A 21,989-nucleotide genomic window follows, 5' to 3' on the forward strand; every position below is an offset into this window, starting at 1 on the left:
ACTTGGAACAATCATGCCTGTTACTAATATACACATTTTATTTTATTTTATTTTATTTTATTTTAATTTTTTTTCGCAATCATCTTATGTTGATCTAAGATGTCGTTTCCCCAGCAATCAGCCAGCACTCACAGGCCGATAACTCCTTTAATTTAGTAGGACATCTTACAGAGTAACCCACCTTTCTTCTATACCCGTTTTACTATTAGCAATTGTTCGCTCGCTCCCTGTGGTGGAGAGAGAGGAAGAGAAAGAGGCTGGATAATCAGAATGCTGGAACATCACTTGAATGTCACTGCTTCTTGGAGTCTGTGCAGTAGCAATCATAGCGATTGCAGATTAGAAGGATTTTTGAATAAAATAGATGAGGAACATCTTTGGAAGAACACCTATGAAGACAACTGGGACAACTTTCTCAAAATCTATACAGTGCAATCACTTTTAAATGGTGAGGTAACATTTGCAGGGGTGATATGTGTTGGTCTAATCACAAATAAATATCATGAGCAAAGACTAAAAATTTCCTAAGGAAAAAATGAAGTGCTTAGTGCCAGCCCACTGCTTTGAGGCAATTCCATTCAAAGAGACCGATCAAAAGAAAAAATGATCATGACTGTACCTAGGGAGGTAGCAAAACCTGCTTCATGTTCCCCAGCTGAATATTGAGACCACTAATTCCCCCCTCAGAAAATTCCTCGTTTTAACACCAGTCTCTCATTCTGTTATACCATGTAGGAGAAAAGAAATTATTTCCAAGAGTTTTAAAGAAACAGAGTTCTGATCTGTTATTCCCTTTGTGCAAAGGTGAGATATAACTGAGATGGGAAGCAAGGACTTGTACCTGTGTTGCAGGTCCTTAAGAAGTGAGCAGGATGAGCAGCTTTCACTGCCCCTTTGAAGTTTTTCTCTTTTTTTCCCTGCTTTTAACTCTTTTTAATCTTTCTCTGCCTTGCTGAGAATATGGTCTCTACCCTATATTTTTATGCACATTTTTATCTTTGTGCTGGAAAGACATGACAATCACCACCTTTTCCACTACACTGACTTCTAATGCCACTCAAGGATACTAATATTATAAACCACCTCCAGAAATATCTTTCCTTGAATGCCATCAACTTCCATGTTCTTAAATAAAATCTTCTGTTCATGAATGCTGTACTCACATTTTTCTCATCATTTTCTGCATTTTTGGCTTTGCTTCAACAGATGTCTAATGCTTATAATTCTCTGCTTTCTTAAGTGTGTGCAGAGTCTGCTTTACTGTAATAACTTTATAATTAAAAAGAAAAGCATCCATTGCTCAGCTGTGCAGGGGACATCAGGTGTGCTGAAGAAAAGTTCTGCCACTTCTAAGCATTATGTGTAGCCCATTGCTATAGGCATGTGCACAGTAGTAGCCGGAGGCCTAGCTTGTTGCATAGCTTGTTTAATTGCTTAAGTGAGGTTAGCGTATGTTTATTTAAAACATCTAACTGGTCACGTAAACAAGGTATCATTTGCTTTCTTTATGTACAGATGAATTTACATTCATTACGAGTACTGGCACAGAATAAAACAACATTCTATGGGCAGGAAATCCAGTCTTTTCTCCTGGTTTTCTGAACCATGAAGATATAAATCTAGGGTGTGTAAACAGCTTACTGCTGATTCTGAAGATGTAACTTCATTAAACATCCTGGATATTTTAATAGGGATCATGTTCTGCGCTACAGCAGTCTAATATGTTGACCTAAGTACTCTAGCCTTGCCACATTAAGCTACCACCGAGTTCAATCCAAAAATTAAGACCAGATAACACTAAAGAAATATACTCTTTTTCAGTTTCTTTTGTAATACTAAAATGAATGAAGATCCATATATTCAGCATTAAGCAAAAGTGGAAATAGGAGCAGTAAATGGACTGGAAAAGACTGACACAGTTCATTTAGGAACACCTGAACTGAATATGCTGTTATATTCTACTGATCTTTTAGGGAAATATTTTTCAATTTGTAATAGCAGGCTAGAATTTTCATAAGAGCCCCAGTAAATTAGGCATCCAGCTGTGATCACAGAACACTTAAACGTCTCCTTCACCTGTTTCTGTATGGATCAACTCATCCTACCTACCTTTGATATCAACCTAAAACATAAGTATAAAGGGACAGAAAGTAGAAACCCTAGCTGTGTTTTATTATGTATACATTCATTTAGCTTTTGAAGTGCTAACCCCATAAAATGAGAGAAAGCTAACTTTGCCCCCCAAAAGAATATATTAAACACATTTACTGGCAAGACTTATATACCTAATTCATTCCATGTTTCTCCAATTTGTAGTCCTTATGGCTCAACGGATATGAGTAGAGTTACTAGGGATGATGCTCAAATAATATGATCATGGTTGGAGGTCATTAGCAGTCTAACTTTTCTCTCCCACAAAGCTGGTTGATGTAAGGCTAGTTGACTTGTCAGAAATTACTCCTGATATTTTCTGTCAGAAGGCAAAATCTGATTTTTGAGAAATCAAGGTTTGAGCCCCTATCTAATAAATGTAGGATACAATCTGGATAAAGCTGGATTAATGTTCGTCAGAACAGTACCCACTGCTTGCTAGTGTCCCATGCAGTTGTTGCATGTTTTCACAGCATGCACTCAGTGTGATTAAATGATAGTGCAGGACCTTTCAAGGGTATTAATCTGCTCTTCTTATAAAGAGATTAGCTGCACCAAGAGGCAAAGAATGACTTCCTATTGCTGTGTCCCCACATGTCATGAAGTACTCCACCACTCATCAGTTTTAAGAAATCTGGGATGGAGGAGGAGGGTTGCCAAGGAAGTACCTGGCATCATTTCCAATACTGAAAAGCTTGGAATGATTACTTGAATGCTACCTGCGTAACTCCAAAGCAACACCAAATTCAATTTGTTCCAAGACCTGTTGTTAGTCCTCTTGTCAGTAGAGAAGGAGCAGTGTTTTATTTCCAATCAAATTATGCTTTGTGATAGGACTGAATCTTTAAAAAAATATACATACATACATGTATTTACTCCTCCCAAAATGCAAATACCATTGGCCAGTTGCTGAGGAAGGAAAAGCATCCTCTGTTTACCTATTCATCCACTAAAATCCCCCAAACCCCACCTTTCTAGACTCTCTGAATCAATCTGGGAGTGACGCCAAAGTCACCTACTATATAAGACTGAGAGAGCACAGGTGAACTACACCTCCCCGCCAGCCTTGGACCCGGTGTCCTTTTGCCAGACTCCGTTCAAAATGGGGTTTGGCAGGGGGATACGGGTACCAGAATGGACTTTCCTGTTAGCTGTTTTCTGTATCCATCAGATAAGTAAGGACTCATTCATTTCTCTTTATTTTTATGGGGAAAATAAAAAATAGTCTATTTAGATCTATTAATTTATTTTAAAATTTTGACTCATTGCTTTGCATTGCCAATGCAAAAAATATTTTGCACTTAGATGAAATTTCTATGTACTTTTAACAGAGATTACTTTATACTTATTAAATATTTCATTTATTTCAATAAATATTTAATGTGTCTTTATCAACTAGACAAATTTGATTTAATATTGCCTCAAGCCACTGTATATAACTACATTTGGAAGGTAACCTTCAGGATCAAATAAGAAAGAACCTTTATTCTTCTCTTTAAATGTTGCTTTTTCAATATTGCTTATACCTTTCAAAATTAGAATAAAAGGAAATTCTGTGATATTCTTTGACAATGATTTACAGAAACTAATTGTAGACAGTTAATACATTATATATTGTATTTATGTCAGTTTCTGTTTTTGAATATGAAAAGGAACTAGCAAATTACCTGATGTGTGCTGTCCATTGTTTTCTATGTTTTTTTTTCTCCTGACAGTTTCTGTTAATATGAGTAGTCCCATTAAGCCAATGGGACCATTCACATAGAGATTACTTGTATGAATACAAACTTGCTAACTCAGTCTCATTCGTGTACAGTAATTACTTTATCTATATAAGTTTATTGGTGTTTCATTTTCAAAACACTGACAAGTGCAAATATAAATTTCAGTTACTTTATATTTCATAAAATAGGCACAAAATACAACAGTCAGAATATAAGCTTACATTTAGAGTTATGTGATGTCAATCAACAGCATCCTTGAATAAGAAAGCTTATTGTACTGTGGAATGCTAAACTGATAAATTGTTTTGAAAAATGAATAGAGGTCAGACCAAGTCCGCCAAGTCCAAGTCCACCAAGGCAATTCTTTGCTTGAATCACACTCTATTTCATATACCCTGGGTAATCAAGATACACACAAGATATTGGCCTAATCCCATGCTATTTCCACAAACATTCTGTGCCTGACTCTCTATCTTGAGCCAAAATCTGATTTACATAAGTTGATTTTATTGAGAATTATGGACTGACAACAGGATATAGATCTAGCAAGGTGCATTTAGATATATTCTTAAGTAATAGTTCAGTTCCGAAATACTCAAATAGTAAATTTCCTTAGACAATTGTGCCAGTAAGACTGTGATACTGAGAGGCTCTTATTTTCATAATGGTCAACAATGTGCATTGTGCAATCACTAAATAAACCAATACAGATAGAATTTCCTCGGAATGATATATTTGCTAGATGAACAAAATCCTCTGCTATTTCCTTGAGAAAAATTAACAGACCAAAATACATGTATACACTCTTTTGCTCTGTTACAAAAGTTCTTGTGCTAGAATAAACAAATATTCAAAGTGTTGTTTCTTTTTATATGAATCCAAACTGGATTTATATCTGCTGAGATTGCTATAAATACAGTAGGTGAGAGCCAAATCTGGCCTATTATTTGCAGAGGCATTTGTTGGATTTTTTTTCACCTGATCAGTTATATATTGTAATAATATGAATTTATTTAAGTAATCATATGAATATATTTGTCTGTGGTATTGAGAGACCAACAGGAAATTGAAATGCCTAAGTTCTGCCATAAGTTACTTCTTTATATATTATCCATGGCCACACATAAAGGTAAATGGGAAAGGAGGGAAAGCTCAGGTCCAAAAATAAAATTGAGCAGAAACTGCAAGGACTTCTAGAGGGGATAGTGAGACTGCTAAGAGCTCTCTCCTTCAAAGCTAGCCATCTTCTGGGGTCTTCTCATTGAGTAGTCACCCTTCAGACAGGTGTCTTCCACCTCTGGATGGATTAGCCAAACTGCTGGCATTATAGCATTTATGTTGGAGAAAAAAAAATCTAGTAATCCCTTGCTCTAGTTATCTTTTTGAAAAAGATAGGTGCCAAACTTCTATGCAGATGGGCGGCCTCTATTTGGGCTGAGATTTTGTCAGTGGAGGATACATGAGGGTAGAGATCAGTAAGGACTCAGCAAAGGATGAGCAAACACGACCAGCGTTTGCAACACAGCCCTGACTTCAGCATTTATCTCCCTCTATCTATGTGGCCTATTCAAAGAGCCAGCATTTTGGAATCCGATTTGAATCTGTGACCTCTCCCCATCTATAGTGTAAGGAAAGAAGGGACTTAAATTTGAGCTAAATTACATAGATAACTCCTTTTTGACTGTGAAAGTGCCCAGATACCTAGAGCACTCAGGTAGATAATCCTGACCAGGATACAGGTATTACTCATTTCACTGCCTAAATATCCTGAGGATTTAGACTTGGCAAGGTGCAAGCACACATCAGTAGACATGGCTATCATATGGTGGCAGAATCCAGTGTCTCACAAAATACAGTTGTAACCATTTTACTTTAACAAGAAAGGATCACCTTTTTCACTTATAGAAGACAAGAACTTAGAGCACAAAGCCCAGAGCTCAGAAATGATTTTCTTCAGGTTAATATTTCTCACCTCTCAAAAGTCCTTCCTACTAATTGTTCTTGCAACTCCGAGAAAAGCCATGCACAGAGAAAAGCTTAAAGTTCATGGGGTTAGAAACGGAATAGCCAGAAGGAGAGAAGCACTGTAGGAGTGAGCAAATCTGCCTGGAAGGCAGCTGATTCAGTAACCATTTAACTGGAGATTCAGAAATAACCCTTAAAATGGGGCACAAGAACAGTAGTTTTCTCATGTAGCTGAGAGGCCTAATCATTTGGCCATCATGGCCTGTTTTTCTTTTCTTTTTTTTTTTTTCTCCTTTGTGACTGTCCCATTATTTTCTGCACCATGTCTTAGCTTCAGGTGGAGTAGCAAGCATCCATGGTTAAATAGACTAACAGCCTGATGCTAGAGATTTTTCTTCATCAAAGACATGAGTTTGAAATGTCACAGACTGAGAAGAGGGCAAAGACCAGACTTTTCTGCTTTTTCTCAGGGGGTTGTTTTGTTTTGTTTTTCTGCACTACCTGGTAGGTTGTTTTGTAAAGCAGTGCAGAAAATATCATCTCTTCTAACAATTGGGTTTTAAATCAAAAGTATGGAAGTGTCTCATTTTTGCATACCCTTACTACAGGAACCTGCAGGCTCCTGAATGGATGCACAAGCTTCCTTCAGTCTTTAGTTAGGCAATGAAGCCCCAAATGTGTGGGGCTGTAGTAATGTGCAGAGTGCTTCTTGTGATTACTTCTTCTGGCATACTGCTCTGTGTATGGACCCTTTGATTAGCACTCTGAGGTGTCTCTTTGTCAAGCAAGTCAAGATCTCTATTTGAGGGGTCTGGATTGGCCTGAAAGGTAAAGGCCTTAAACCCTAGAGAAACTTCTGTATAAATTTCTGTGCCCATTATTGGATTTAGCCCTAAGCTCCTTGTTTCTTTTAACTTTGTCCGTGTTTTTTCTTATTATTACTTGCTGTAATTCTTGCTGTAATTTTCCCATATTAGTGATATTTAGTGCAATGTTGAAAATAGTGCAATTTTTAAGGGATATAAAGAAAACATATATATGAAAGGTTGATCTGTACTTCAAACTCTATCTCTTTGTAATAGAAAATTTTATTTCTGCAATTACATTTTACTTTTCTATTTGGAACTGTTTCATTTTCTCTGATGTGACATAAGTGTCTTCCCTTTGTCTTACAGATCTATTATATCTGGGTCCTTTGATCCTATCTGAATGCTTCCCATGAAGATTTCAGATATAGGACATTTTACTTAATATATTTCTGATTTTTATTTTCCACAGGAGCCCAGAGTAACAGCCAACAGGAAACAGGAAACAACTACCCTAAACTTGTTCAACAGGAACAAACCAGTAAGTTGGTTTATACTGTGTGCATGTGGATTTATATCCTGCATCTCAAATAAATAATAAATACACACATACACAAAAAAAACACTTTTGGATGTTTATGGTAATGTAAAGTAGATAAATATATTCGTAAGCAACTATATATAAAAGAATAGTAACACTTACATTGCATACCTATTAACAATGTGCATATATACAAATTGCTGGTATATGGTTAGATTTGTATAATAATAGGCAACTAAGGAAAGAAAGGTATGGTCATGGGAGATGTATGCACATGAGTATGAATATGTATAAAATCAAAGTGGAATATAAGTGCAGGATATTTTACTCAAGCCTATTAATTTTTTGGTCTTTTCTAGCTCAATTTTAGGTGGAAGTTTTAGAATTATCATCTTAGTTTTAATTTTCTTTTTTTCTAGCTACTACTAATAATTCATCTAAGGTGAATGTCATCCCACCAATGCTGACAAATCCAATCATAACACGTAAGTAAAGAAAATGAAATGTATTTTCAAACAGGAAATAAGAGGAAAGAGAGAGGCAGGCCATCAAACATGAGATAATATTGAACTGCTAGCTGTAATGTGAATAGTTAAATAAAACTACAGATAAAAAGCTATAAAAAGCTATAGATAAATATAACTGAAGCCATTTATAGGTTTATATAGGGCAGATAATAGATGATGAGTGAAGAATGAATATCCTATTACTAGTTTTATAATTGGTGTTACTAATTTTATAATAGATAGGTGGACAGAAAATAAAAAAAATTAAGGTAGGCAGGGGAAAAATATTCACTGACAAAGTTAAGCTTGGATAAACTGATATATCATGTTAAGCCTGGGAATTCTTAGTAATTTTTTACAGCTATTTTTAAATTCACAGCTTCTAACCCTGCTCACAATGGCCGTGTGTGCAGTACATGGGGCAACTTCCACTTCAAGACCTTTGATGGAGACATCTTCAACTTCCCTGGGCTCTGTAATTATGTTTTTGCATCCCATTGCAATGCTGCCTATGAGGACTTCAACATCCAGATTAGGCGCACAATGGTGGGAAATACTCCAATGATTAGTCATATTACCATGAAACTTGAAGGTGTTGCTGCTGAACTAACAAAAGAGGCAGTTACAATCAACAGCAACAGGTAAGTTTATTCACAACACTCATACGCTAACACAGATGGTTTTCTTAAACTGGCCATATATTTCTGTGCACTTTGGGGGATGGAAATTATGTGTACTTCAACAAATCTGACAACTTTACTGATGTAAATAATGAAATATAAAACCATTCCACAGTAAATCAGTCCTTCCCTTAAAGACTACATCAAATGCCTGTCTTTTCACACAGCTGCCTTGCTGAAGAATCCCTATAAATGCCGGATCACACAAACCATTTTTTTCTTTTTGTAAAACACCTGAGTCAGCAAATACTTAACATTCCTTCTACCTTTTCTCAGGGTACAACTGCCATACACCCAATCTGGAATTATGATAGAGAGAAGCAACATTTACATGAAAATAACTAGCAAAATAGGCGTTATGTTGATGTGGAATGAGGATGACAGTATCCTGGTAAGAACAGCTCCTAAAAACAGAGGATTTGGGACCAGTTATTTAGAAGCATGTGGTGTTAAATTGTCCATGGGCCCATTCATAGATATTACTTCTGTAATTGTGTACACTCAGAGCTTGTGCATGTGTACATCAAGTTGCTAAAATTAAAAGAAACAAAGATTGTGTATGAAAGGAAAACAAGGTATATAGGCCTAATGTCTTGATATATGTCTAGTTTTATAGATCTAATGTCTACGCGTTCAGAGATGATAGAGCTACTCTTCGGTTAGAGCAGACCCCAGCTGTCCGAGGTTTACTGTTGTATTCCCATCTCTTACTATCAAATAACTCTTCCTTAAGATAGGTTTTATCCAGGCTGTCTTGAAGAAGACTGCATGGATTTGCTTCTAATGGGTAGCAGAATTCCGCTTAAAAGAGGGGTGAAAAATCACTTTCATTATACCACTAACATACTAGAAGTGTTATAGAGGGACACACTTAACCTCCTCAAATGTAGTTTTTTAGTAGAATTCCACTTTCTTAGGACTTCATTTTTGTTATGTATTTTTCTTACTGAAAATGTAGTGCAAAAAGAAAGCCGACAGTAATATAGATATTACAATGAAAACAGTGTCTGCATTATTAGCTTGAGCTCTTGGATTTTAATCAAATCCAAGCTAACTCTTCATTCTATCACCCAAGTTTGAAGTAGATTATACCATCAGAGACTGTAGATTAAATTATATGATATGTATGTCGCAGCACATGCAAGTACCTTCACTAACCTTGAACATGTAGAATGTATATACTAACTACTGTCAACTTTATCTCCACCATTATAGCTGGAATTGAATGACAAATATGCCAATCAGACCTGTGGGCTTTGTGGAGACTTCAATGGCATTCCAGTTTACAATGAGTTCTACTCAAACAGTGAGTTTTTTAAATTAAAAAAAAAGTTTCTTGTGTCTTCAATATTTTTTTGGTATTATTTTAGCACTATCATCGTCAGCATTCATCTTTCCTATCCTACTGAAGGATTTGCTCGGAAGTATGATTCAATCTCTGTAGAAAAATCACACAGATCAGATAACTAATTTAGCGTTTTAAGTATATTACTGGTGCTGGCAAATGATTGCATGTTTCTTGTGTGCTATTGATTTATTTACCTGTTCAGCTAACCCCATAGAGACAAGCCAGATTCACACTTGCTAATATAAATATAGCAACATATCCAATGAAACAAAAGGTAATTGTAATATCTAGTTGCTACATTTATTGTTTCAGTTCTTTTTTAAAATTAGAAATGCTTCTAATAATGTATTTATTCGAATTTGTGGGGCATAGCAAAAAGTTCTTTGTTCTAGAACTAATGAGCCATTAAGCACAGAGCCACAATCTTGAAGATGTAATCACATTCCACAAATTAAATCCTTATTTGTCTGCTGATTTGCATAAAATCTTATCTTCATCTGTCTCTCCATTCTCAGCTTGATGCTTTCCCTAAGCCTTGTCTCAGAACTGTCTCTATTGTCCATATTCATTTAAATAATTTTCTCTCTTACCTGTATCAGCTCAGTATCATCTGAAAACAGGTTTTCCAGTGAAAGTCTTATTTTGTATCTAGGTGTAATAAACAGAATTGTTCTCCAATGGACTATTTTCCAGTATACTTTTTCAAGGAAGATATGCAAGCTTAATGAGACTGCAATGTCGGTGTTTATTTTGGAAGGAGTGGTGATTAAGTGAAGAGGTTTAAGGGAGCTAACTGCCTTGGCCAGTCTTCAACAGACTTGTTGAGAGGAGAAAAAGATAAAAGTCAGTTGCATAAAAAAAAAAAAACACACAACAAAAAGACCCTCATTCTTAAACTTCTTTTGTACAGATATTAAGATGACAGCCTTACAATTTGGGAATATGCAGAAAATGGATGGGCCAACAGAAGACTGCGAAGACCCTACTTCTTCCCTCCCAGATAATTGCACTGATAATTTTGTAAGGACTGTTCCTTTGCTTTTCTTTCAAATATATCTGTTTCTTTGTATTGCTTTGATAGGAAAAAAACTAGGGTGATAGTAAATTGAAAGGTAGGATTCTATTAAGAAATAATTTAACAGAATAACAATTGCTCCTCTGTATTTTGTGGAAGCTGTAATTTTTTTTTCCCTCCCAAGGAAAACATATGCCAGAAAACATTGACCAGCTCTGCATTTGCAGAATGTAATGATGTAGTTGATGTTAGCAAGTACATTATGGTTTGCCAAGAAGACTTGTGTCGCTCTGAGAAGTCTAAGAATGCCTCGTGCATCTGTGATACCTTTGCTGAATACTCTCGGCAGTGTGCTCATGCTGGTGGGCAGCCTTTGAACTGGAGAACATCAAAACTATGCCGTAAGTACCACTGGAGATAGCCTTACTTTATGCTCAGTGGCTAACAAGCAACAAGGTCCCATATTATGCAAGGGGACATTATATAATATAATTAATTGGTAAAGACGAAGAAATATAGAAGAGAGAAAAAAATGAGGAGTACATGCTGACTTGTATCTTTGTTCCCTTTCTTCTCTCATGGTGGCTACTGTATTTTTTATCTCCAGTGAGAACTGATTGGGTCTTCACAGGTGTTTGGCTGGCTAGGCACTTGTTTACCGCCTCCTGCTTGGTAGTGGAGAGTTTGCCCCATGGTAATCTTCACAGAAATTTACATCGAATTAAATACCTAGTAGGTTATGTAGTAGCTGGGTGTAGCTGCTAAAACTGAAGTCCCTCACATTTCTTCTAAAATGAAAATTCTCTGTTGTACTGTCTGCCTATCTGATAAATGCAAATATATTAAAACTTCAAGAATCTAACTGCTACATTTCACTAGAAATACAGGTGTTCGCAAGAGTGGTGACTCCAGTAGAAACACAGGCCTTGCTGGCTTATGGGGCCATTATCCTGATAGCCCAGTCAGAGAGCCACCAGTTCAGGACCAGACAGTTCTTTTTAGGCACTGTCATGGAAAGCAAATCTGAACTATGAAATATGGATTTGAGTACAAATTTCAAGGAAGCTTGAGGGTGGATCTGCAGTTTGGTGTTATCTCTAGCTGTGACTTTATCTCTAGGTGTCAAACTTAAATTAATGTTTATTTCTAGACATAGTGAACTAAAAATACTTTTGACTTAAAAAAAAAAATCTCCTTTGAAATTTTAGCTAAGACATGTCCTCACAACATGCAGTACCAGGAGTGTGGCTCCCCCTGCACTGACACATGCACCAATCTTGAACGATCTCAGTTTTGTGAAGAGCACTGCATGGATGGTTGTTTCTGCCCAACAGGCAAGTCCTTATGTCCTCACATCTCTGATCTCAATGAAGAGCAAGAGCCTAGCTGTTGGATTCAGACAGGTTCCATGGGGCTGAAGGCTCCTATAACTGCATTTTTTCACAACTGCATGTGATAAGTTCATTTATCATTTTCAACTGAAAAATTACTTGATAGTGTATGTGCAACATTCAGAGAACAGGAAAGATAGAACCAGACATACAATGAAGGCCGCTCTCAACAAGCTATCTATACTACAATAAGTCCCTCTTCCAAACCAAGTCGAATTTAAGAATACAAAAGTTGAACACTGTGCAAGCTATCATAGTCATACTGTCCTCAGCAGCATGCTCTGTCATGAGAGCTCTAGATCTGTCTCCAAGACTATATTTAGGGTTTGTAATAGGCTATGTGAATCAAACAAACAAACAAACAGATTTATTTCCAATATATGTGAAACACCTCTTTAATTGACCAACATGTTTTTCTGTTTAGGAACTGTGTTTGATGACATCAACAACTCTGGCTGCATCTCCATTCAGCAGTGCCCCTGTGTTTATAATGGCAACACCTACACTCCAGGAACTTCTTTTTCAGCGCAATGCCATTCCTGGTAACCTCTCTTACTACTCTAACTTGCTATTTCATTTATTTAATGAGTTTAATGGTTTACGATATGCAATTGCATCATCAATAATCTGTTTATTTTACTGACCACTACAGTTTCAAAATAACTTTGAAGAACATAGTTTGTTTTATTTAGCAATAGTCTTAACCAGGTTTGCATTCTAACTGAAGTTGATCAAAGTAAGGATTTACAATGTTTAGATTTCTCACCAGTAACTTGAAAAGCTTCCTCTTTGTTTATTTTGTTCAAGCATTTGGACTTCTCCAAGGTGAATGAAGTAGCAGTCATTTATGTATCTGCAAATATTTATTTTCTCTGGAGAAAGCAAGGGATGACATAATGCACTTTGTTTCCTACTAATTGTTCCTCTACCTGTTTTACCGTATCACTTCAGAAAACAGATTTGATATATCTCAGAAGCAGACATGGGGTTACACTTCTGTCAGTTTCTAACCCATATGGATAACAAAACAGAAGATATATTTCCAATTTGGCACTGTGCTTTCATGTTACCTGCAAAGGACAAGCAATTGCTCATCTAGTACTTCTTATGTCAGAGTCCAAAAGAAGAGAAAAATTGAATGAGCAGTGTTAACTATGTACCAGAATCATTCATTCCTTTTAAACCTGACATGGTCACAGTATTCAGGGAAGACTGAAACCTAGGTTTTCTTTGCGTTCAGACTACAACCTGAAGGCAAAACCAGTAGCAAAGTAGCTGAGCCTAACATTGTAAATCCTTTTACTCTGGATTACTGCCACTGATTTAAGCTAATTTCATCCTCTTTCTTCCAGTAACTGTAATGGAGGTCAATGGAGTTGCCAAGACCTGCCATGCCCTGGAATATGTTCAGTAGAGGGAGGATCACACATTTCCTCATATGATAAAAAGCACTTCAGTGTCCACGGAGACTGTACTTATGTCCTCTCTAAGGTGGGCACTGGCAGATATTATGAGGGTATAAAACTTTAAGTATTTATAGAAAGAAAGGGTGATATCAATCATTACTCATGAAACTTTTACAAAAGGACATTGAATGGTTTCTCACTTACCTAGGTTACCAGGTAAGTGCTAGGTACGTGCTGCCATTCAAATAATTATCTATGGTTCAGCAAATTCTGAAAAATTACAGTTCTGAAAAATAAGAGGAAAATTATTTCAAATTAATACAACAAATATTTTTTCTTTCGTCGCTGGGATTTTCAAATATAGACAAATCAGTTGAAGTCAAAAGCTACACTTCATTTAGATTCTGAACATTTTAAAACACTTATAAAGCATTTAAAAATAAACCAGAGGAAATAAAGAAATTGAAAGGTATTTTTTATCAAAACATTTCATTATGCTAATGTGCAAATATAATACCTTGGTATTTTGAGTGCTTTTTCTGCTCATTCCTTGTTTGTAGGAAGGAATGAATAGAAACTCTGAATCTGGATGTCTTGAAAGAAATCACAGAACTTGGTTCCAATTGTCTTATTGTTCCTATTCAGTGAAAAAGGCAAAACTGAATTTTAGATCAAAGGCAGCCCAGGATGTGGGAGAATCTAGATCTTCTGCAGAAACAGAAATACTTTTTCAGAGCTGAAAGGGAATTTGACAGGAAAAGCTTCTGTAATTAGCCTTTCATGAAATAACTGTTGGCATTTTTTTTTCTCAGCACTGTGAAGATGACATATTCACTATCCTTGGAGAACTACGTCAGTGTGGCCCAACTGCCACTGAGACGTGCTTGAAGACAGTGACCCTCAGCATAAATAAAGGACAAACTGTAAGAATGCAAAATAACTGTGTAGAACAAGTATAAAAAAAATGGAGAGCAAAGAAGCTAGGCCTTAATTTTTCAGTCTTAACATTTCTCCCGTGAAGAGTCAGTACACAATAAGTGCATGTTATATTTTAATCAATAAATACATTTTATTATGAAAATAAGTAGGAATTTTGGCTTTGTGCAGGTTCATTGAGAAAAACATTGTAATCATAAAGCAGAAAAAAACCTATTTTTTTTCTGTCAGTTACATGAAGAAATCATAAGCTTTTGTGTAGAGGCTACAAATACAACAGCAAGGGATGTAATTCATCACAAAAATGTAGGGCCCTGCATTTCCAGAAACCAAGATGATGTAGTTCAGTAAGAAAGTAAGAAGACCTTTTAAAAACAGCTCTTCTATAGCAAGTAGGATTAATAATTATAAAATGAAAGGATTATAAGTGAACAGAGAGAAGAGGAGGTGAAATCAGAAAAACATCACCCTTTAACAAATACCTCAGAGTGCGCCTGAGTCATAACCATTACTACCCCTTGAGTCAAAGTAAATCTTTACACTGATGCCCGTTATTTCTCTTCTTCGCCAGCTCATCATGGCCAAACCTGATGGTAGTGTGCTTGTGAACTCAATTAACACTCAGCTGCCCTTCTCAGCAGGTATGTTTCCTCTAACAGTGTGCAAGTGATAACCTCAGAACTTCCCTCCACACCTGCTTGCTATTTTACACCACAGTAGAGCGGAGTACTGAGTATCCAGAATGTTCACACCTTGGTTTTCCCTGGGATATTGCCAGAATCACTCAAGTGCTTTTGAACCTAAAGTGTGAAGTTTAGTGTCAAAAGGGAACATGAGACCATAGAGACATAGTCAAGAGTTCAAACAGAAGCAAACCGTATTTACAGTTTTTAGATTTAGTTATTGCAAAGATTTCTTCCATCTCACTTCTGAAGGAATACTTTATCTCCTGCTTGTTCAGAGAGAAGTTTGATTTTTGCTCTCTACCTCAGTAACTAATAAGTCTGTGTTACCTGTAACATCTGCATGTTGCTTATTTTCCCTCTCCAGTGAAGTGAGGGCTCCAATATATGCTATACAAGTTTAGAAACAATAATTTTTTTTTGTTAATGCCATCCATTTTTCCTTCTTTTCTCACAAGGAGTTATCTCCAACTATTTAATGCTGAGATTGAAAATCAAGTTGGCAATTCAGTAGCTGCAAGCAAATTTTGAATTGTAAATTTTGATTTATATTTCTGATTCACTTTTTAAAATATTGGCTTTATTTCACATCAGCATTTGCAATGATTGCATGAGAAATTCAAGAATAGTTCAGTGATGTATTGTTTCAAGCATTTGACCTCATCCAGAAACTGATCATTCTGTTTTATGTCCATAGCTAATGTCACTATCTTCAGCCCTTCATCATTCTTCATCATCCTATCGACAAGTTTTGGCCTTCAGCTTGAAATCCAAATCATACCCATCATGCAACTATTTGTGCGGCTTGATCCTGTTTTCAAAGACCAGACCTGTGGTAGGTGAATGAAATATAACCTGTTGCTTACTGTGTTTTGTCTATTGTGAGTAGTATAAACTTTTCAATGCCTTTCAACAGGTCTCTGTGGAAATTTCAATGATGTCCAAGCTGATGACTTTAAGGCCATAAGTGGAGTAGTTGAAGGAACAGCAGCAGCATTTGCTAATACATGGAAAACAGAGGCTTCATGCCCTAATATCCAAAACAGTTTTGAGAATCCGTGTGCACTCAGCATTGAAAATGGTAAGTGCTTCTTAGAATTTTTACTTAGATTTTTTTTTCTCCTCATAGCAAAAGACTTCTATTGGCAAAAGAAAAAAAATAAGGGAATAAAAAGACTCTTGCCTGGTGAGTAAATGGTAATAAAAGACACACATTTGAAATCAGAAACACATTATTAACAATGAAAGCACTAGAGATACCTAACAAAGTAAAAGAGGAATCAAGGAAGCATAAGTAAAGAAAACTATATGATCACTGAAATAGGATTGAGTGTCTAAGGTTACAACTTGGCATCAAGCAGAGTGGATTACAGGAGTATTTTTGGTAAATCTGCATTCAGTTCCTTCAGCAAGTCTGTTTCCAATGGCTCTTAGGTCCTAACCAAACCCTCGCTCACAAGTTGAGTGCAAAAAGAAAGAAGAGATTTGATATAATTTCAGAACTGGCTTCACAGACCAATTCGATGGGTTTTTGTGACTAATAAGATATAAGAGTTAATGTGAATTGGTGTAATCTATTCTATTCACAGAAAAGTATGCTCAGCATTGGTGCGGACTCCTAACCAAAAGCAAGGGACCGTTTGCTGATTGCCATTATGCAGTGAATCCCTCAATTTACCACACGGTACTTTGTTATACTTTTATACCCTTTAGAAACATCAGAAATAGTAGAATGCTACTAATCAGTCAGTAAAGGGCTATACCTGGCATGTTTCTTGTATTATGCAATGCCTCTATTTTAATTTCTGTATTGCAGCACTTCTTTCTCTCAACATGTAATTCTGTTTGTGCTGTACCCTTACCTTATTTCAATTAATACTCTTGGCACTGTCATCCTGACCTGCTTGCAAATGCAAAGGCTGCTGCTTACTCCTGAATGGATATAAACATATAACAGGAAGTTTATGTAACAGATTCTCAACTGCTTGTTTGAATCTTAAATTGTTGTCTCCTCAGCTTTTTATCTCATTAGTAACTATTTAGCAGAGAAATTCCAGTGTCTAACTAAGTGGCATCATTCTGCTGTCTGTATCCTGCCCATCTTTCTTCTTGCTATGAATCATCTAGATATGGATGTTGGTGAGAAGATAGAGTTAGCCTCTGTACTGTGAATAGACTATGCTATTGTCCAGCATATTTGTAAATACAGGTTCAGGTAAACATGAAGCTCTTAAGCCCACTGTTTCTCAATAACAACTGCAGACACCAATTGAATTTTTATTACCTTCATTCTCCTCTACCGGGAAACTTGAGAGAAAGGATGGAAAGTAAGAAAGCCATGTTTTCTGTGAGTGTAGCCGAAGAAGGATGTATAATTCATGAGATCATAAACTTAGCATCTATTTTCCTTGGCTTGATAGTTAGACAAGTGCTAAGACTTTATCTTTCCTTACATTCCTAGAACTGCATGTTTGACACATGTAACTGTAAAAAGAGTGAGGACTGCCTATGTGCAGCTCTGTCTTCGTATGTGAGAGCATGTGCTGCAAAAGGAATCCAGCTGAGCGGATGGAGAACTGATGTCTGCTGTAAGTACTGTAATCATTCTCTATTCTAAGAAAGCCCGTCAATAAAACATGTCCATTAAAGATTATTTTATATTGATTTCTAGGCAAAGAGTAAGTGTTGGGGAAGAGATTTTGATAAGTGCACTCCTAGCAATAATTTTCTACTGTTCCCTTGGAATCAATCCATTACTAGCAGTAGTGAATACAAATAGATGGGAGAAATATAGCTAACTTAGGAAAAAGAAAGCTGTTACAGAAGTGCCTTTACGTTTTCTGCATAACTTTGAATTAACTGTGTCGTTACATATCACAAGTTATGATAGAGATAAATGTGACATATTAGAATAACAGTATCAGTTATACTAACCAGTACACTTGTAAATGAAAGGTGCCTGAAGTTGCATGCTAGGGTTCCACTCATTCTAATGGTCTATTTCCAGGATACTGGGAGATACTCCAAGAGACATGGTTTAGAAGTCTTGCTGATGAAAGGAAAGGCCTAGTGGAGGTTTCTTTCTGAAATTTCATTTGAAAAAATAGGTTTTTTGTTCGCATCCATCTCTTGAGTTAATTTGTACTGTAGCTTTTCATGACTAGTTCCAAAGATATTCAGAAATACGTTTATAGGACAATTGCAACATAGGCAAAGGAAACTACAAAAATATTTATGTGCAGTTTCTACTGCCTACTGTTTCTTTCTTGCTATAAGAGATTACCATCTGTAATTAACAATTCTCTTCTGTTTTCCTCTTTAAAGCAAAATACACAAGCTTGTGTCCAAAATCCCTAAATTACAGCTATACCATCCATTCCTGTCAACCTACTTGCCGGTCTCTGAGTGAGCCTGATGTCACATGCAACATCAAGTTTGTCCCAGTTGATGGTTGCACGTGCATAAATGGAACGTACATGGATGATAGTGGCAAATGTGTGCCTGCTAGTGCATGCCCCTGTTACTACAGGGGATCTCCCATACCACATGGGGAAGTTTTCCATGAAAACGGGCTTGAATGGTAAGTGGATCTTCTGCAAAACACTTAAGGTCTACTGTGTATGTATATTTTCTCATGAAAAATATGCTGCATTTAAACTGCTGTGTGAGTTTTGATGCAGCACTGTAACACAGTCTTGACAGCTTTCAGAAATTATGCATATTTCCATCTTAATAAAGCAATTTTATTTAGATGCATTTTCTATATAATTCAGAGATTTTCCTTGTATAAAATACACTACTACACAAGCAAGAGGAGATCTTACGAGGAATTAAATGACAAGAGGGACATACTCCTTTTTAAACTATGAATTTTCCTGTTAAGCAATAATGGCTGTGTTATGAAAGCACCCCAATAGGCGTGCTGAGAGGAATTTCTTCTCTGAGATTCCAAGATAGCATTCTGAAATTCCATATATTCCTTGGAATATACTGATACTTGATAAACAATAAGTACCTCTCAACACTTTGTTTTAGAGGAAAAAAATTGTTTCCTTTCTTACAGCACTTGCCTCCAGGGTAGACTGAATTGCATGGGAACACCAAATCCAAATCCAGGTAAAAAACAAACCAACCAACCTTGGGCTTGTCTTTTTTTCTATACCAGGTTTCAAGTAGACAGAGGTGATAGAACTTATCTTTCTTAATTTGTATTTTAAATAATAGAAGTATTTCTCATTTAGTTGTTATGCAGCAGATACCATAAAGGGCAAAAATAAACACAGAAGTAGGTAATAGATTAATGGTAAGATTTCATTTTCTAAAAGGTTTTTTTAAACTCTTTTTCCTGGAAATTCACAGTGCTCTGTTGCTAAACAATTAGATTCCCATCACTCCTTACAGATTGAAATGTGCATTCCCAAAGAATTTCTAGGTATTTCATATGGTTACAATTGTAGGATAAACCTTGTGCCTGTTCTCATTTCTTTTCTTCTTCTAGTTTGTGAACATCCCATGGTGTACTTTGACTGTAGAAATATCACTGCAGGAACCATTGGAGCAGAGTGCCAAAAAAGTTGCCATACTTTGGACATGCAGTGTGTAAGTATGTCAGGACTAAACGAGGTGGTGCCTTCAGGTTTTCTCCAAAGTCTTGAAGTCGTCATTCACTGATAATGCATTTATTCCACTCTGAATCTACAACATCAATACTTTTTATAAAAAAAGCCTAGAATTATGTTATAAAATATGAACAATGGGATCCTTAGATCAAAATATTATAAAGAGGTATCCAATTTAATTTGTCAGGTAGTGTCAAACTTTCTTCAGCTACTGCAAATAACAGTAATTAGTAACTAGTGAAAAAAACTAGGGATTTGCCATACATTCTACTTCTGTAGAGAAAATTACTGGCTATAATTCTTCCTCATACCACACCAAAATCTTCTACATGAATATCTTGCATATCTAATTATTTTGCTTTATCTAGGTGCATGACCATGCACCTCATGCCACTTACTGAATAAATATCATACAGGAGAAGTCATATTTCAGTGTAACTGCTAAAACAAATACACAAAAATACTGTCTTTTTAAATCTCCATTCATTCAATCACAAATTACTCACTACAAAGTGCAAGTTTTTTTCAGCTAACATATGCCAAGACAATGTAATACAATGTAATTCAGATTCCACAAACTCCAGCACTGCAATCACAATTGGCATATGAAATATTTGTCTTTGACAGGCAGATATTCTATTAAAATCAATATCTTCTTCTTCTTTGTTCTATGACCTATGGCTTCACAGTCCTCCCTAAGTTGGACAGAAATAAGGTCCATATAAAGATACTTTATCAGAATTTAATCTTTTCTGTTGTGATGGGTTCACTCTGAAATTATATTTTCCTCTTGACTTTTCCAGTATAGCACACAATGCACATCTGGCTGTGTGTGCCCAGCTGGGCTTGTGCTAGATGGGAAGGGTGACTGTATTTCTGAAGAGGAATGTCCATGTATTCACAATGAGGCCATGTATCAGCCTGGAGAAAAGATCAAAGTTGACTGTAACACCTGGTAAGTATTCCCTGGGAAGAATCATTCCTGGTTCATTTGCCTTTCCAAAATCTTAAATAGCATAGTAGTCAGGAAAGATTCAGATTGTGTATTCATCAGCTGATGGATCTTTCTGTTTTGGAGTCACTAGAATGAGCAGATTTTCTTGTGTTTGTAGACAAAAGCATGGCAAAAACAAAGAATGAGAGGAAGTCTTTGGGACTGCAGTATTCTTGAAATATTATCCTATTTTGCAGCTAATTAATTCAGGCTAACTGAATAGAATTTGGTTGTAATTCTTCAACAATGTAAAAGACTATATTAACTCCAGAATCAGTATATATTTAATATGGATGAGACTAAAATGCTTAGGTGTTAGGATGTGCCTGCTTTCTTCTCATTCCTAGTGTGTGCAAGGATAGAATGTGGGAATGCACCAATAATCCATGCCTGGGTACTTGTGCTGTTTATGGAGATGGACATTATATCACTTTTGATGACAACAGATTCAGCTTCAATGGAAACTGTGAATACACACTTGTCCAGGTACTGATAATGAGCAGTAGTAAATGTTACATAACCCTGATCTTGTTTATGACAATAATATATTTTATTAATGTTATTCTCTATCCAGAACCACTGTGGGAAGAATGGTACAGCGAATGGGACCTTCAGGGTTATCACGGAAAATATTCCCTGTGGCAACACTGGGACAACCTGCTCAAAATCTATCAAAGTTTTCCTAGAGGTAAATAGGCTTTGCATGCAAAATTGTTTTGGTCTATATCTGCTTAAGACTTAGGAGAAACCAAGATAAACTTGGTTATTGCAAGAAAGCTACAGAAAATAGTTTGAAAAACAAATTGCCTTGTAAATTAAGCTTAAAGCAAAACCAAAAAATTGAAAAAAAAAAACAAGAAAATAGCAGTTACATTCACTTTTAATTTTTATCCTGTTTCAGAGCTATGAACTGATACTTGGTGAGGAGCATGTCAGTGTGATAAAAAGAGGACAAAAAGGCCAGGTGCCATTCACAGTCCGCTACATGGGTATGTATTTGGTTATTGAGACCACCAGCGGACTGATCCTCATGTGGGACAAGAAAACCAGCATCTTCATCAAGCTCAGCCCTGATTATAAGGTGCGTTCCTAGCAATGTATGGTCCAGACTTGGACAGGAAGTGCGTTTTGCTCAGACCTTGACAAGATCCCAAACATGAAATATCTTTAGCCTTCCTGCGGGAGATCCCATATTATTTTCCATTCCTCTGTTACCTCAGGAAA

General features: G+C 36.3%; 1 protein-coding gene across 1 annotated transcript in view; it reads left to right on the plus strand.

Moving 5' to 3' along the window:
- The first annotated feature begins 3,167 nt into the window (after positions 1 to 3,167).
- LOC104581015 (uncharacterized) overlaps positions 3,168 to 21,989 on the plus strand; it is a 39,902-nt gene continuing 21,080 nt past the window's right edge. Inside the window, exons 1-23 of the mRNA XM_088525688.1 lie at positions 3,168 to 3,326; positions 7,607 to 7,672; positions 8,073 to 8,334; positions 8,650 to 8,764; positions 9,589 to 9,679; positions 10,632 to 10,741; positions 10,921 to 11,137; positions 11,945 to 12,070; positions 12,552 to 12,669; positions 13,480 to 13,618; positions 14,346 to 14,456; positions 15,041 to 15,110; positions 15,850 to 15,987; positions 16,069 to 16,233; positions 16,742 to 16,836; positions 17,614 to 17,740; positions 18,477 to 18,732; positions 19,216 to 19,268; positions 19,651 to 19,751; positions 20,575 to 20,726; positions 21,113 to 21,251; positions 21,340 to 21,453; positions 21,667 to 21,846. Of these exons, the coding sequence (XP_088381814.1) occupies positions 3,254 to 3,326; positions 7,607 to 7,672; positions 8,073 to 8,334; positions 8,650 to 8,764; positions 9,589 to 9,679; positions 10,632 to 10,741; positions 10,921 to 11,137; positions 11,945 to 12,070; positions 12,552 to 12,669; positions 13,480 to 13,618; positions 14,346 to 14,456; positions 15,041 to 15,110; positions 15,850 to 15,987; positions 16,069 to 16,233; positions 16,742 to 16,836; positions 17,614 to 17,740; positions 18,477 to 18,732; positions 19,216 to 19,268; positions 19,651 to 19,751; positions 20,575 to 20,726; positions 21,113 to 21,251; positions 21,340 to 21,453; positions 21,667 to 21,846 (3,018 nt within the window). The 5' untranslated portion in view covers positions 3,168 to 3,253. The remainder of the gene's footprint in view (positions 3,327 to 7,606; positions 7,673 to 8,072; positions 8,335 to 8,649; positions 8,765 to 9,588; positions 9,680 to 10,631; positions 10,742 to 10,920; positions 11,138 to 11,944; positions 12,071 to 12,551; positions 12,670 to 13,479; positions 13,619 to 14,345; positions 14,457 to 15,040; positions 15,111 to 15,849; positions 15,988 to 16,068; positions 16,234 to 16,741; positions 16,837 to 17,613; positions 17,741 to 18,476; positions 18,733 to 19,215; positions 19,269 to 19,650; positions 19,752 to 20,574; positions 20,727 to 21,112; positions 21,252 to 21,339; positions 21,454 to 21,666; positions 21,847 to 21,989) is intronic.

This window comes from Tinamus guttatus, unplaced genomic scaffold (assembly GCF_059628265.1).
Source record: "Tinamus guttatus ecotype Peru unplaced genomic scaffold, ASM5962826v1 Tinamus_guttatus_pri_ptg000240l, whole genome shotgun sequence".
NCBI classification, from domain to species: domain Eukaryota; kingdom Metazoa; phylum Chordata; class Aves; order Tinamiformes; family Tinamidae; genus Tinamus; species Tinamus guttatus.